The sequence below is a fragment of the Neoarius graeffei genome, chromosome 9, assembly GCF_027579695.1.
Source record: "Neoarius graeffei isolate fNeoGra1 chromosome 9, fNeoGra1.pri, whole genome shotgun sequence".
In the NCBI taxonomy this organism is placed as follows: domain Eukaryota; kingdom Metazoa; phylum Chordata; class Actinopteri; order Siluriformes; family Ariidae; genus Neoarius; species Neoarius graeffei.
In genome coordinates, this window is record NC_083577.1 from 33822068 (window position 1) to 33837105 (window position 15038).

At 39.6% G+C, this 15038-nt stretch overlaps 1 protein-coding gene across 3 annotated transcripts in view; it reads right to left on the reverse strand.

The window, feature by feature from the left end:
• Window positions 1–1142: 1142 nt before the first annotated feature.
• The window catches only part of LOC132891600 (uncharacterized), a 53961-nt gene continuing 40065 nt past the window's right edge, over window positions 1143–15038 (reverse strand). Inside the window, exons 3-7 of one of the 3 annotated variants that reach the window (XM_060929329.1) lie at window positions 12636–12796; window positions 12158–12371; window positions 10400–10500; window positions 3305–3442; window positions 1143–2890 (exon numbers count right to left, since the gene is read on the reverse strand). In XM_060929329.1, coding sequence (XP_060785312.1) covers window positions 2800–2890; window positions 3305–3442; window positions 10400–10500; window positions 12158–12371; window positions 12636–12796 — 705 coding nt within the window. In that variant the 3' untranslated portion in view covers window positions 1143–2799. Of the gene's footprint in view, window positions 2891–3304; window positions 3443–3975; window positions 4880–10399; window positions 10501–12157; window positions 12372–12635; window positions 12797–15038 lie in introns of those variants that run through there. The other 2 variants (XR_009655340.1, XR_009655339.1) reach the window with 2 other exon arrangements.

Consider the following 15038-nt stretch of genomic DNA (forward strand, 5'->3'; position numbering starts at 1 on the left):
GACCGTAGGTGTGAGTGTGACTGGTTGTCTGTGTCTATGTGTCAGCCCTGTGATGACCTGGCGACTTGTCCAGGGTGTACCCCGCCTTTCGCCCGTAGTCAGTTGGGATAGGCTCCAGCTTGCCTGCGACCCTGTAGAAGGATAAAGCGGCTAGAGATAATGAGATGAGATGAGAACAATACTGAAGACATCAAAACTATGAAATAACATATGGAACAGACATGAAATTATGTGGTAAACAAAAAAAAAATGTTAAAAAACAAAAAAGTTTCACATTTTAGATTCCTTGAAAGTAGCCACAATTTACCTTGATGATGCTTTGCACATGATTAGCATTATCTTAATCAGCTTCACAAGGTAGTCACCTAGAATGCTTTTCAGTTAGCCGGTGTGCCTCGTCAAAAGTTAATTACTGCAATTTCTTGCCTTCTTAAGGTGTTTGCGATCAAACAGTACTATGAGTACTATTTTTTTTACATCAAAAATAATAAAAATACAGTAAATAGCCCTATTCACAACTGTACTAATCCATATTATGTCAAGAACTGCTCAACTAAGTGTTATCGCCCATAGTCAGCTCGGATAGGCTCCAGCTTGCCTGCGACCCTGTAGAACAGGATAAAGCGGTTAGAGATAATGAGATGAGAATGAGATGTTTGTGCAGCTTCACATGTAAGGTGCAGCATAGTATAACTGGCTGTCCAGATGTGGAACCTGCATTGCTTTGAGGGAGACCAACATTTGTGAGCATTAGCCAATCTCCACAGGATGCCTCATGAAACAGCAGCAGCATATCTAAAGACACCCAGCTCACACTGCAACAAGGCTGTGTTCTGACTTTTCTCTTGCCTTCCTCTCTATTGAGCATGACCCTCTACTCAGCCCATCTCCTCCCTGGAGGAGGCAGTCATAATGTGACATACTGTATTATGTTGGTATTGAGAAGATTGAGAAACTTTGACCATAAAAGACCTTTATAACAAAGAGAGGCATTCTACATTTAACACTCTTACCCCTTCGGGTCTTGTCATGAAAACTCTCAAAACTTAAACTCTCCCAAGCTAAAATGATTCAAAGTCAAAGAGGTTGCAGAAAAGTTTAAACTTTTATTAAAATCAATTAATAAAAGCAAAATTCTGTCTGCAGAGTGAACCGACTCAAAATCACAAAGTTCTCATTTTACACACTTTAAAAAAAAAAAAAAAGTGGACAAATAATCTCATTAGTTAACATGTCATGTCACAACACTTCAACATTTTCTGTTGGGCAGTACATCTCACGCTTCTCATATCTTGTATCAACCGAACCAAATTTTCCAGTATGATTGGTCAATTCAGGAAGAATCAAAACATATGATAAGAAGTGATATGTCATGAACAACACAGTACTCCGAGTGTACAATACATGATTCAAAATGACGGGAGTCAAATCAGCTTGAAGATTGATACAAGTTGCAGGTGCAAACTAGCACAACACATGATAGGGTACAATCATGGCCTTAGCCAGTCTACCACAACATAGGATTTAAAAAAAATGATGCATATTGCAGCTTGTGTTGCAACAATACCCGATTCAGAATAATTTGATAAAATTTATTACATTAGCATGCAAAACACTCCAGAATGAACAATTGCTTAATTCAGCGCAGCCTTGGCTAACTCATTACAACATATAATAACGCTGCAGGCACTGGAATTAGGATAATATGCTTTTTTGAATAGGCCTGTGATTTAGCATAAAGCAACCTTTCAGGACAAACAAACAAACTCTACATCTTTACTGTATTTTACTGTAATTATGATAATTCATAAATAAATGTATTATTTTTAATATAATAACTTCATTTATTCTTTCCTGAAAATCAACATTATTTGGCTTTGAATTAATATATAAATCAACATAAATCACATTATTGCTGATGTGATTACATCAAAGTATGTGCGGTTACATATGAATCAAAATACAATCATCATAAACCAAATTATTATTTATATGATGACATCAAGGCATGTGCGTGTGTGTGGTTACATTTAGGATACAAAATCACCACAGTCTAAATGAAGATTTTGATATACGGCCTTTTTAAAGAAACTGTCTGTTGTGATTGTTCTAGGATTGTATATGCTGTTATTCATTATGTGTTTTTGTGAAAGTTTTTTGGGATTGTACTTGTCTACTGAAAAACAAGGGGAACGCACTCATGTGGGCTGTTTCTTTCACCCACTGAGTTTACCTGCACTTTGTTTGAACACCTGAAGAAGGCTGCTGGCCAAAACGTTGTGTATTAAATGCCCTTTCTGTAGAGCATTAACAGTGTGTGGACTTCGTTAATTTCCTCCCAAACCTGCCAATTAAAGGCCGAGTTGAACGGTCTCTGAGCAGGTAAAAATCAACAGACCGGGCTGGATTTCAGTCTGCTGGGACTTAGGAACAGCCTGAAATAAGTTGTAAACTTACATTCACCTCATACACCAAGTGTTTATTACTCTGGCAATACTGTTTCTAGGCATTTAGGCTTTTGAATGTAATGTTCAGAGCAAGAGTTCAGTTGTAAGCTTTTAATAAACTGTTCCAAATCACAAATGTAAAATAAATATTTTATTAACTTTTATAATTTGACTATACCTCTAGACACCATTTACTATGTCTTAACACTTAATGTGCAAATATGTGGTAGATAAGGTACATTGCTACTAATGACTGATTCATTTAATAGTGCACAAACATCATTATGGTAGATACCTATGAAAAATATACTGTGACTATCATGTTAGTCCTCCTTCAAGTCAGTGTTTCTCTTCACTGTGATTTACATGCCAGCACACAATAGAAGTCTGTTGTGAACTCTAACTTAGTGTCAGGTGACGAGACGCCCATTTCCTTTAAAAGCCTGAAACAGATGAATGTGTTATTTGGATCTATAAACACAATGCAAACAGATGTTTTTAGTAAGAACAGATTTCCTGTAGAGCACAACATACACAGGAGTTGATAATATGCAAGAAATAAAACACACCGGGGCATGTTGTTATAGGGAAATAATCAACATTGGGTTGGTGTGATGGTATTACCCTAAAGATTATAATCTAATAACAGCACATCCCAAAGTGTTTTATTCCCCTTATGCTATTGTATATTAATTTGCCAATGATTAAATTTTTTTATTTAATAAGGAACACATTGTACTTTTTATCTGTTTATACTTGGCTTAAATGTCATGAAATGTCCTCAAGAAAAATTAGTTCCTGTTATCATCTTGTTATAGCAATTATATAATAGATTGAATTACTAGCAAACTGATTACCGTGTCATCATTGACTCTAAAAGAGCAGCTGCAGCTTGGGGATCTGTCTTAAAGTACGTCTGACAAAAAGAGAAAGACTCCACAAAGCCGACTGCACCTGCAACCGTCATCTCCATCTTCAGTGGAATTCTTTCAATCCTTCCCAAGAACACACAAGTTAAAGGTTAAGCCAAAAAAAAGATACCACACAAACGTTAGTTATGACTATGATGTAGCGTAGATTTTAATCTAGGCCAGGGATTCTCAACCTTTTCTACTCTGAGGCCCACCTATTCACATTGTAACGAGTCGGGGCCTATGAAAAAAGATCCCCAATTATTTTGGCTTATCTATTCTATTAGAATCCAATAATCTATTGTAAAGTGTATTAATTGAACGCAACATCACTCCCTGTTACAGATGGGAACCCAGGAATTAAATAAATGCAATAAAAACAGATTGTTTTTAATTGTAGGTATTGTATTTAAAACTGTATGGATGTGCCAGAAGCCAAACCATGCATGCAGCGCATTCTCAGTCAAAAGGGATTAATGATCCAAAAGTGGAGTCTGGTCCATTAACACAAGAACTTATTGCCATTTTTGTGTACAGCAAACAAGCAAGTTATTAAAACCAAAAAGTATATTTTAAATAAGTGGATATAGAAACCACTCAATGGGATAGATCCTTACATGCTAACAAAGAAGGATTTTTCCTACAAGTTGGAAAATTCTCCGTCCGTTGAGTTTCCCAACATCTCAAACAACCTGGTGCTGCAGACATCGTTCTACACGGACACACAGATGAAAACCTGGACGAGCATGGAGGTGTACAACTTTTTATATGTGGCTGGGTTAAAGATCTGAGGATTAGGACACTACAAGATAAATCCTGTATCGTTTATGCCTGGGTAAGTGGCATTTTTGGGCTTTTTGTATGCGTCTTTGTGATGTTTGCTAGGACACTACAAGTTTTAGTATCGGGTGAAAACAAACCACAGCCACTCGATTCCCAATCCTCCCTGGGCTACTCTTCCAGGTAAATCATTCACAAAGATCCACAGAAACCCCTTTAAAGACCTGTGTATTGGTGAATCAGGACGGAGACGTTATCATGGCTCACTGTAACTGCATGGCCAGAGAAGCAGTTTCGTGCCGTTAAATCGTGAGCTCTGCTTTTGTGTTTACATGGATCATCTCGATTATCTTATCTATCTAGTTCAGTGTAGGAGCCCAATCTACATCATCGTCCTTGTAAAGATTGCTAGGTGTTCCTGATACACAAAGTGAAAACAGACACGTTCGTTTACAATATGGCGACCACGATCAAACCGTAAATAAAAACACATCTGCGGACTTAAGCATGTCCTTAACTTCAAAACATCATGAAATAACAGAAGATGGTGAGAAACATCATTTACAAAAACAAATTAAATAAAATCAGAGGAATTTACAAAACTTTCACCATCACTGCAAACTGAAGCGTTTTTTGACTCCACTCCCCTACATCGCAACGAAAGGTTCAAGAGCCACCTTTCTCATTGTCTTTTGGTAAAATCCTTTGTTCTTTCATCCTTTTTTATGACTTCATGGGGAACTGGGAAAAAAAAAAAAAAAAACTCATCAGTTTCACGGTTTGATCGATTCGGACAGCACAAAACAGCGCAAGCGTGAGGCATTTTAACGACTAGCAAGGCGCCCCAGCAATAGTAATGCTTTGTGATCAGCGAGCTTAGCTAACCATCACTTCATGTCTTGCATATCTAATGAGGCAGATGTGACGTCAGATGCAACCCACCTGTGGTTGGCAAAATCCAATGTAAAACATGAATGAGTAAATAATTTATTTCCCCACTGTATACTATAATAGTTGATCAGTAGCTGCAAGAGAAATTAATTACACCTTAGTCACTTACCTACAGCTATTATTAAAATTTTAACTAGCCAATTACATCTGTAATCACTCTTATAGTGGGAAGGTGACAACAGTGTGAATCACAAATGACTGCTGACTACTAACTAATTTTGTGTTCTGGGCAAAATCTCTGAATAGTTTTTATTGAGAAAAATTTTCCAAGGGTTGGTTCCATGTGCTGCTTAGAATACAGCAAGCACTGTGTTACTGCTGAACCTTAATATAGGTGATACTTGTAGCTCAGGAACAATTCTCCCCACCTGAATGATAAACTCATCAATTCAAATGTTATATGTTGTTTGGCGGGAATGAATGCTTCAATAAATTGCACTGATCAAGCTTGCTTTTTGGCTCAGACACTGAAATAATGTTCACAATGTTGAACAAGAAGGTAAACGAGTTATGGTTTGGGGAAGCATTGCTGCAAAGAGACCAGATCAATTCTTACTGTAAGCATAAACTCTACCCTGTATGACACATCAGGCATGTATGACATCCATAAGGCCCCCGTCACACTTATTCGGAATTAGCAGGAATCAAGCAGAACCAGCCGGAATGAAAAATATTTCAAAATTCGTGCCACATTCGGGCAGGAATTTCAAACTGACCAGCATTCTTACAGCTTTGTAAGAATGCCATTCGAATACTTAGGCTACATCCACACGACAACGGCAACGAGATTTTTTTTTTAAAATATCGCGTCCACATGGGCAACGGATCAGTAAAATATCAGGTTCATATGGCAACGCAACGCTTGCTGAAAACGATGCAATACACATGCCACACCTCTACGTGCGCTGTAAGACGGTCCCATCGGAGACACCAGAACAATAGAAGAAGTAGACGCATGCGCATAAACCCCTTCTTCTGTAGCATCAGCCACATAAAGTTTTGATTATTAATCAGTAGCGTAAAACGAAAGACGCGGAAAGAGGAATGAATGGGGGTAGATAGAAGCCGGTACACCAACATTCTGATATCCTCCAGAATTCTTTAATGGTCCGGAATAAATTGAATGCTACACGTTGATGGATTACTTTGTTCTTCTACGCCCTTTTTGAGGAATGTATTGTCAGACTTAAACCAACATCTGAAGAGGTGAGATCGCTCTTTTTTTTTTTTCCTATGTTTGCTGGCAGGATTGTTTTTGTTTTTGGAAAGCGCACGGGCGGTGCGCGGTTTGGTACTGCTTCTGCAGTGTTTGGACTAAAGACTCTGCCCTAAGGGCTATTCTCTCTCTCTCTCACTTTGCACCATTACACAATAAATATTCGCAGTGAAAATATTTTGTAAGCGTGTTTCATGAACCAAGTTATAGGATTTGTTGACAACTCGCATCGAGTTCGTTACACTTCTACCCGGCGTGAAGCACTGACAGTCATGTGGTTGTGACGTCATCGTAAACAAATCCATTCTACTCATCCAGACGACTTCGCAATGGCGCCGTTGCCAGATTTTTTCACTCTGGAACCCGTTCTCAAAAGATTTCGTTTTGGGGCACCCAAAACGCTGGTGCCATGTGGACGCCAGGCCGAAATGATAAACAATTTTATCAGATTCACCTGAATCCGTTGCCGTGTGGACAGGGCCTTAAAATGCGCTTTGAACCCGCCTCGAATGATTCTTGCACATTCCAGGTGTATTAGCTTTCGAATGCAGTTCAAATGTAGTTGGAACACAGTAGGAATACCTAGAATGCTCTTAGAATCCAGTAAGAATATTAAGAATACACTTCGAATGTCGCACGAGTGCAGTTTGATTGCTGCCCGAATACCACCCGAAGTCTGGTTGGAAGGTGCCTCGAATGCTGTATGAACTCACCTCAAATGCAGTCAGAATGCTCCCAGAATAGCCGCCAAATATGTTTCGAACGTCTAAGAATTCAAAGAGAATGCAGCTCGAATACTTAGAATGTACTTCGAATATCCCAGAATATACAAATAATTTTCATTCCAACGGCATTCCGGCTCATTCGAGGCACATTCGGGACATTCTGGCAGGATTTGAAGTGGCTTGGTATTTCGATTTTTCCCTCGAACGCGATCAGAATGTTTCGAATGCTGTTGGAATGCCGTAAGAATATTCAGAATGCAGTCAGAATACTCTTTGAATGCCGTTCAATATTTCTCCTCTTCGAATGCACCTCGAATGTTTTGAGCATGAGCAAAACATTCGGGCCGGCCACAAGAATGGGCCCGAATGTTTGGAATGCACTCAGAATGCAGTCAGAATTTTTAGAATGCACTTCGAATATCCCGGAATATACGAAGAATTTTCATTCCGACGGCATTCCGGCTCATTCCACCTCTAGTATGACTACCCTATAAAGAGTTACCTTAATGTTAGACAACGAAAGATGCATTTTTTTTTTTTTTTATCTAAGTTCAGGTACAGAATTCATAAGTAAAAAATATATATAAAAGATTAAACCACAGTTACATATTTAGCAATATAATGGTGTCAGGGGCCAAACAAATCATGCTATTTTGTCTCACTTCTATGCCAATAAACTTATTTAACAATATATACAATACCATTTGTATTGGTTTGTAGACAATTGAATCACACTCAAATGTGCTTTTTGGACACCCCACTCGTCTGGGAAGGCTGTCCACTAGATTTTGGAGCAATGGGGTCGAGGTCAAAGCTTCTACTCCAACCTTGTCATGCTGGAATGGGTTTGGGCCCTTTAGTTTCAGTGAAGTCAAATTGCAATGTAACAGCATACAAAGTCATCCTGTACAATAGTGTTCTTCCAACCACCAGTGTTTTTGTGACAACAGTTTGGGGAAGGTACAAATATAGGTGTGATGGTCAAATATCCAGTGGTGCTTGAAAGTTTGTGAACCCTTTTAGAATTTTCTATATTTCTGTATAAATATGGTCATTTATTTATTGAGGAAAATGATTAAATATTACATATCTGTGAGTGGCAAAAGTATGTGAACCTTTGCTTTCAGTATCTGGTGTGACCCCCTTGTGCAGCAATAACTGCAACTAAACGTTTCTGGTAACTGTTGATTAGTCCTGCACACCGGCTTGGAGGAATTTTAGCCCATTCCGCCGTACAGAACAGCTTCAACTCTGGGATGTTGGTGGGTTTCCTCACATGAACTGCTCGCTTCAGGTCCTTCCACAAAATTTCGATTGGATTAAGGTCAGGACTTCGACTTGGCCATTCCAAAACATTAACTTTATTCTTCTTTAACCATTCTTTGGTAGAAAGACTTGTGTGCTTAGCATCGTTGTCTTGCTGCATGACCCACCTTCTCTTGAGATTCAGTTCATGGACAGATGTCCTGACATTTTCCTTTAGAATTCGCTGGTATAATTCAGAATTCATTGTTCCATCAATGATGGCAAGCCGTCCTGGCCCAGATGCAGCAAAACAGGCCCAAACCATGATGTTTCACAGATGGGATAAGGTTCTTATGCTGGAATGCAGTGTTTTCCTTTCTCCAAACACAAAGCGTCTCATTTAAACCAAAAAGTCTATTCTGGTCTCATCCATCCACAAAACATTTTTCCAATAGCCTTCTGGCTTGTCCATGTGATCTTTAGCAAACTGCAGACGAGCAGCAATGTTCTTTTGGAGAGCAGTGGCTTTCTCCTTGCAACCCTGCCATGCACACCATTGTTGCTCAGTGTTCTCCTGATGGTGGACTCATGAACATTAAAATTAGCCAATGTGAAAGAGGCCTTCAGTTGCTTCGAAGTTACCCTGGGATCCTTTGTGACCTCGCCAACTATTACACACCTTGCTCTTGCAGTGATCTTTGTTGATCAACCACTCCTGGGGAGGGTAACAATGATCTTGTATTTCCTCCATTTGTACACAATCTGTCTGACTGTGGATTGGTGGAGTCCAAACTCTTTAGAGATGATTTTGTAACCTTTTCCAGCCTGATGAGCATCAACAACGCTTTTTCTGAGGTCCTCAGAAATCTCCTTTGTTTGTGCCATGATACACTTCCACAAAAGTGTTGTGAAGATCAGACTTTGTAAATCCCTGTTCCTTAAATAAAACAGGGTGCCCACTCTCACCTGATTGCCATCCCATTGATTGAAAACACCTGACTCTAATTTCATCTTCTAATTAACTGCTAGTCCTAGAGGTTCACATACTTTTGCCACTCACAGATATGTAATATTGGATCATTTTCCTCAATAACTAAATGACCAAGTATAATATTTTTGTTTCATTTGTTTAACTGGGTTCTCTTTATCTACTTTTAGGACTTGCGTGAAAATCTGATGATGTTTTAGGCCATATTTATGCAGAAATATAGAAAATTCTAAAAGGGTTCACAAACTTTCAAGCACCACTGTCCGCAAACCTTTGGCCACAGAGTGTGTAATATTAACATGTAGAAACAAGCACCAAGTCTTTTGTCAGCTGAGGCATTTGTTCTTGGCTATGCACAGACAGACTGGCCTATCCTTCATTTATATGGAAGCATTTATTTCATCATAATTGAATGATTAGTTTTATTTGTCTTAATTTATTAAGTTTGTGTTGGCTTGCTTTCTTTTTCATAATCTTTAATTAATGCCAATAATATAAAATGACTGGTTTCACAAAATGTTCTTGATGGTGTTCTTAATCCCTGACCTAGTGAACTAGCATGAGGATGTGCTTCTGATAGACTCCAAAGCTCTTTTATAAGTATGTCTTATTAAAACAGGAAGGATAAGGGTCTGTTGAATACTGCAAATAACAAAACTATTTCTTATATTCCTCACATAAAAGTGCAATAATCCATGCAAATTAGATGACTTGTAGTTGGTCTAGTTGAGTTTTACATGAGTTAGTCTTCTTATCTGTAAATTTACAAACACTCAGGAGCATAAGTAGGATACAAACCGTTTTCCGAAATTACAGGCTTTTCATGAACACCAGTTTCTTGTGTAAACACTCATTTAAAAGATTTTATGAATAAATCCAGTCATATCTAGTAGCTTGATAAATGAGGCCCATTGTGAGGATATGATCCTGATTTGGTCCTGATGAATTATAGCTTGTGGACAGTAGTTTTTGAATGCAAGCTGATGCAGATAACAGACTTAAAGTGCTTCTGAAGTACAGTGCATTCTGCATAATTTAATTTAATAATTTATTAAATAATAAAATTGTCTCAACTTTTTCTTCTCCATGTTCAGTTAATTTCCATATTTTATTTTATTATTATTTTTTGCATGTACCTCTCTTTGTCAGTGAAGGGTATAGCTTCAAATAAAGCCTGTAGTCTACTACTGGCGATCACCACCCGGGGACTAGCATAAGGCATGATAACCTCCTTCACCTGAAGAAATACAAAAAGAAGAAGATACCACTGTACTGGACTATAATAGTAATACATGTACAAAAAAAAAAATCTATCTAGGATTTTGAGTGGCAAAAAGGTATCAATACATTTTCTTTTGTGGTTCAGGTTTAATTTCTTTATATTTGCACAAACATGCAATAACTGTAAGCTAATTTTGTGTTTGAGTGACAAATGCATTAACCCGATCTGTCACTGCCATTTTTAGTAATTTACCTTTGACTGAGATTAATGAAGAAAAGGAATTGGTTGAGAATGAGTAATCATAGCCATGGGAAGATACATTATATGGCCAAATGTATGTGGACACCTGAGAATCACATACATATGTGCTTGCTGAACATCACATTCTAGATTGAGTCCCCACTTTGCTGTTATAATGACCTCCACTCTTCTGGGAAGGCTTTGCACAAGATTTTGGAACATGACTATGGGGGTTTGTGTTCATTCAGCCACACAAGCATTAGGTGGGGTTTACATTAGACCGTATCAGCGGATCATCAGATTAACGTTTTTAAAAACGATTCGCGTGCACACAGCAAAGCCAATACACGATTCGCGTGCACACAGCAACGCCAATACACGGATACGCTAATCACATGACTAATTCGGCACGCAAGTTGAAATGTGTCAGTGCGGCTCATCGCTTCCTCCTCAGCGGCTGCGCTCCAAATCACTCCGCCCTGAACAGCGAGTGCCCTCTGGAGGGTGCGCACTCCGGCCCTGCGCAGCTCACAGAGTGCGCGAGTGAAGCGCACGAGCAGTGATTCGGGACTGAGCCGCTGTGCGCAAGTCACTTACCACTTGCAAGTGGAAGGATGGCAAGCCTAAAGACAATCATAACTACACAATGGGCAGTATTTGCATCAGTATTTGCAGTATTTTCATACTTTTATACTCTTTAATGAAAGGTGATACAAGGCGGAAGTCCGCGCCGTTTTTCAGCAGTCGCGTCACATGACCAACGCCAGCGAATCAGGAAGGTGGATGTCACAGTGACGTTGTCCAATGACGACGCCAGCTAGAGCTCAGCACAGCGTATCTGTATATTCTCAATGTTTACACAGCACCGGACCAGACACGATCTGGATTGAATATGTGGACCCTGGCGGATTCCCGTTTCCTGGCGTTTCCAGGCGTTTTAATGTAAATGGACAGTGCATCCGCGAAGAAAACGAGACAGATACGGTCTAATGTAAACTTGGCCTTAGTGAGGTTGGACAATGAGGTCAGGCAAGGGAGGCCTGGTGCACAGTAAGCATTTCAATTCATCACAAAGGTGTTCAGTGGGGTTGAGCTCAGGGCTCTGCGTAGGTCACTCAAAGTCCTCCAGTCCAGTCTTGGAAAACCATGTCTTCATGGAGCTTGCTGTGTGCATGGGGCACCATCATGCTAGAACAGGTTTGGGCCCTTTAGTTCCAGTAAATGGATATCTTAATGCTATAGCACACAAAGACAATCTAGGCAATTGTGTTTTTTCCACTTTTTGGCAACAGTTTGGAGAAGGAACGCATATGGGTATGGTTGTCAGGCGTCCACATACTTTTGGCCAAATGTTGTACGTTATGATGAGGAGACATTCTTGTCCAAAAGGTACCCCAAAATTTTTGACAGGCAGTGTCCTTCATGTTCTCACCTCTTCACAAATGCTGCTCAGTTTGTCCCCACAGGAGCCATAATGCAGTCTGAACTCATCAGTGTAGCCCAGAAGAGCAATACAGCCATGAGGCTTCAACACACGTGCTGCCTCCTTCAGGAAACGCTCAGTATCGAACCAGTGAGCTGCAGATGCCGCAGTCAGTAAATCCACAGAACCATCAGGAAATGGCAGCTCCTCGGCTGGACCTGACCTGTGATGAGCACAATGGCAGGACATACAAGTAGCATCAACTCTCAATATCATTCAGACTTTATATTTCTTAATCTACCTGTTTGTGTTATAATAACCTGGGTGTAACATTTGGTCGCACCACTTTGTCAAAGTGTAGCTAAAGAAGTTCATATTGTCATGACAAATTTAAACGATTCCTGGTGCACAATGTATCATCATCTCCTCACATTAAACTTTTCACATAAATTCAAGAAGAGGCAGCAGAAAATGCTTCACTGCAGACCTGTAGGTGACATTTGCAAACCCTGGCACTGCCTTGGCTTCCTCCACCTGGCACTCGCTGACATCAATGCCCACAACTTTCTGGAAGTGAGGGGCCAGCAGACGAGTGTTCTGTCCCGTCCCACAGCCTAGGTCCACTGCAAGTTCATGAGGAGGTCCTTTCTACCAAACAAACCATATTTATATTTACTCATTTTACAGACACTGATATCCAATGTGATTTACCACTGAGGTGAGCAGAAGTTGGTTTCATATGTTGCTCAATGGTGTGGCTCAGTAGCACAGCGATGCTGTCATTATTTGAGGCCACACCAATTCGATTAGTTCTTTCTCGGAATCGCCACTTGAAGAAAATGCAAAATGAAAAAAATAAAATAAAATCAAAATCAAACTCCCACCAACAGAAAAACATCGTGGCTGATGGTTCAAAATACTGAAGACTGCAGGTTGAGGTCACGTGACATCGAAAACCAATCAAATCGCCCCTTTCACTTTAGATAAAGACTTGTGGAAGAAACATGCCTGTGGAGGGGAATCCTGCAAAGCCTGTGTTTGTGATTGTTAGGATATTCAGCGAACAGAAGCGTAAAATCTTTGACAGGTGTGTCGAAATTCAAGAGGGGGAAAACTTTGCACAGTTGTACTCAAGATGCCGTGAGCTTGTTACCCTGCGATGTGCCAACTTAGACAACAACTCTGTGGAGGTGGGTTTGATTTATATACATTTCATTAATTGATGTGAGGGGCAAACAAAAAATCATTCGAAGTATTTAGCCATCAGAAGTAGCCTACTCCTGGTCAAATCTTTTTTTCTGTGCATTGTAGATGTTCAATTGACTGTAATTCAATCGTTTATTTAGCCTATCTGTTTACTGGTTTGCCTGATAAAAGACGTGCAGCCAGAGCTAGCCCTGCTGACAAGGACAATACATGACACAAATTTACTGTAGGCCTACTGGGTTTATTCCCTTGTTCATTTTTTCTGGGTAGCATCCCTCTTGAGCAGGGCTGCTGACTGTTATGTAGTGAGCGTGAGACACACATGTATGACTGCCCTCTCATGCCCTCACGCAACACACCTCCTGTTTCTCATGCAAAAAAATCTGCTCTTACTCTAGCCCGATTCACCTAACTGCACGTTGATGAATATTCATCTCGGTTAAATTGATCGCGGAGTTTTAGTCACATAGGCTACCGTCGGCATATCTGGTGAAACAGCGCGATCTTGTCGCTCTAATGCTATTAGTCACTCGTTGCTGTGATAAACTGTTTTCGTGACAGAAAAATGAGTTTGAATGAATTTGCACCTTCTGAATGACTCTCAATACGTCATTAAGAGAGATCGAGTCATGGGCTAATGCCAACAAGCTCTTCCTAAATGAGAAGAAGACAAAGGTCCTGACGATCACGGGCAAGCGCCTTGCTTCGAAGACAAGTGTAGAACTGTGCGTTAAGGCGGGCAATAGCGCCACAGCACTAGATAATGTCTCAAGTGCAACATTACTTGGACTTGATATAGATAGTGAACTTTCGTTTCACGAACATGTAGAAAAAAAATATGTAAAAAAAGTGGCCTCCCGTATTGCAATTCTAAGGAAAATAAGATCGTTTTTGCCGTTAGCACAACGTAAACAATACTATAATGCTTTAATTCAACCAATCATTAATTATAGTAGTGCAGTATGGTCTGAGTGCGATAAAGAATGTCTAAATCAAATTCTTAAATTACAGAAGCGCGCTGCCAGAGTTATTCTTTTCGCAGAACCGCGAGCATCATCTGTGGAACTGTTTAATAGACTTGGATGGATTCCAGTACACGAACAGTTTAAGATAAACAAATGCGCTCTTGTTCATAAGCGGATTTATGGTAACGTTCCTACCTTTTTAAGTGAGCAACTTGTTCTAAATAGCTACGTCAATAAAAGACGCATGCGCTATGCTGATCTTAATCTTCGCTGCCCGAAATACAGAAAGGAGACAGAAGGCGGGCGCACTTTTTCTGTTTCTGCTACCCGCCTTTGGAATACTCTCCCTCTCTCTACAAGGCAAATCGAACAGCTTATGCCCTTTAAGGAATTTCTCAGAGAGCGGGCGTTTTCTGAGCAGCGTCTTTTATATCATTTTGTAATATAATTTTATAATAATTTCTTATTTATATCTATTAATATGATTATCGTATTGTTTTTATTGTAATTTAGTGTAAATAGTTTTTATAGTTTATATTGTATACATTTATTTTAGGGAGGGCCACAAGTTCATTAGCATCGCTATTTAGTGCTACCCTCATTATAAAATAGTCTGAAAAAAAAAGCCTACAGTAAATAAGATAAACTATTAAAAGAACCATATGAAATGTGTAACAATAATGTATTGTCTTTGGCTACGTTCACACTGCAGGCTGAAG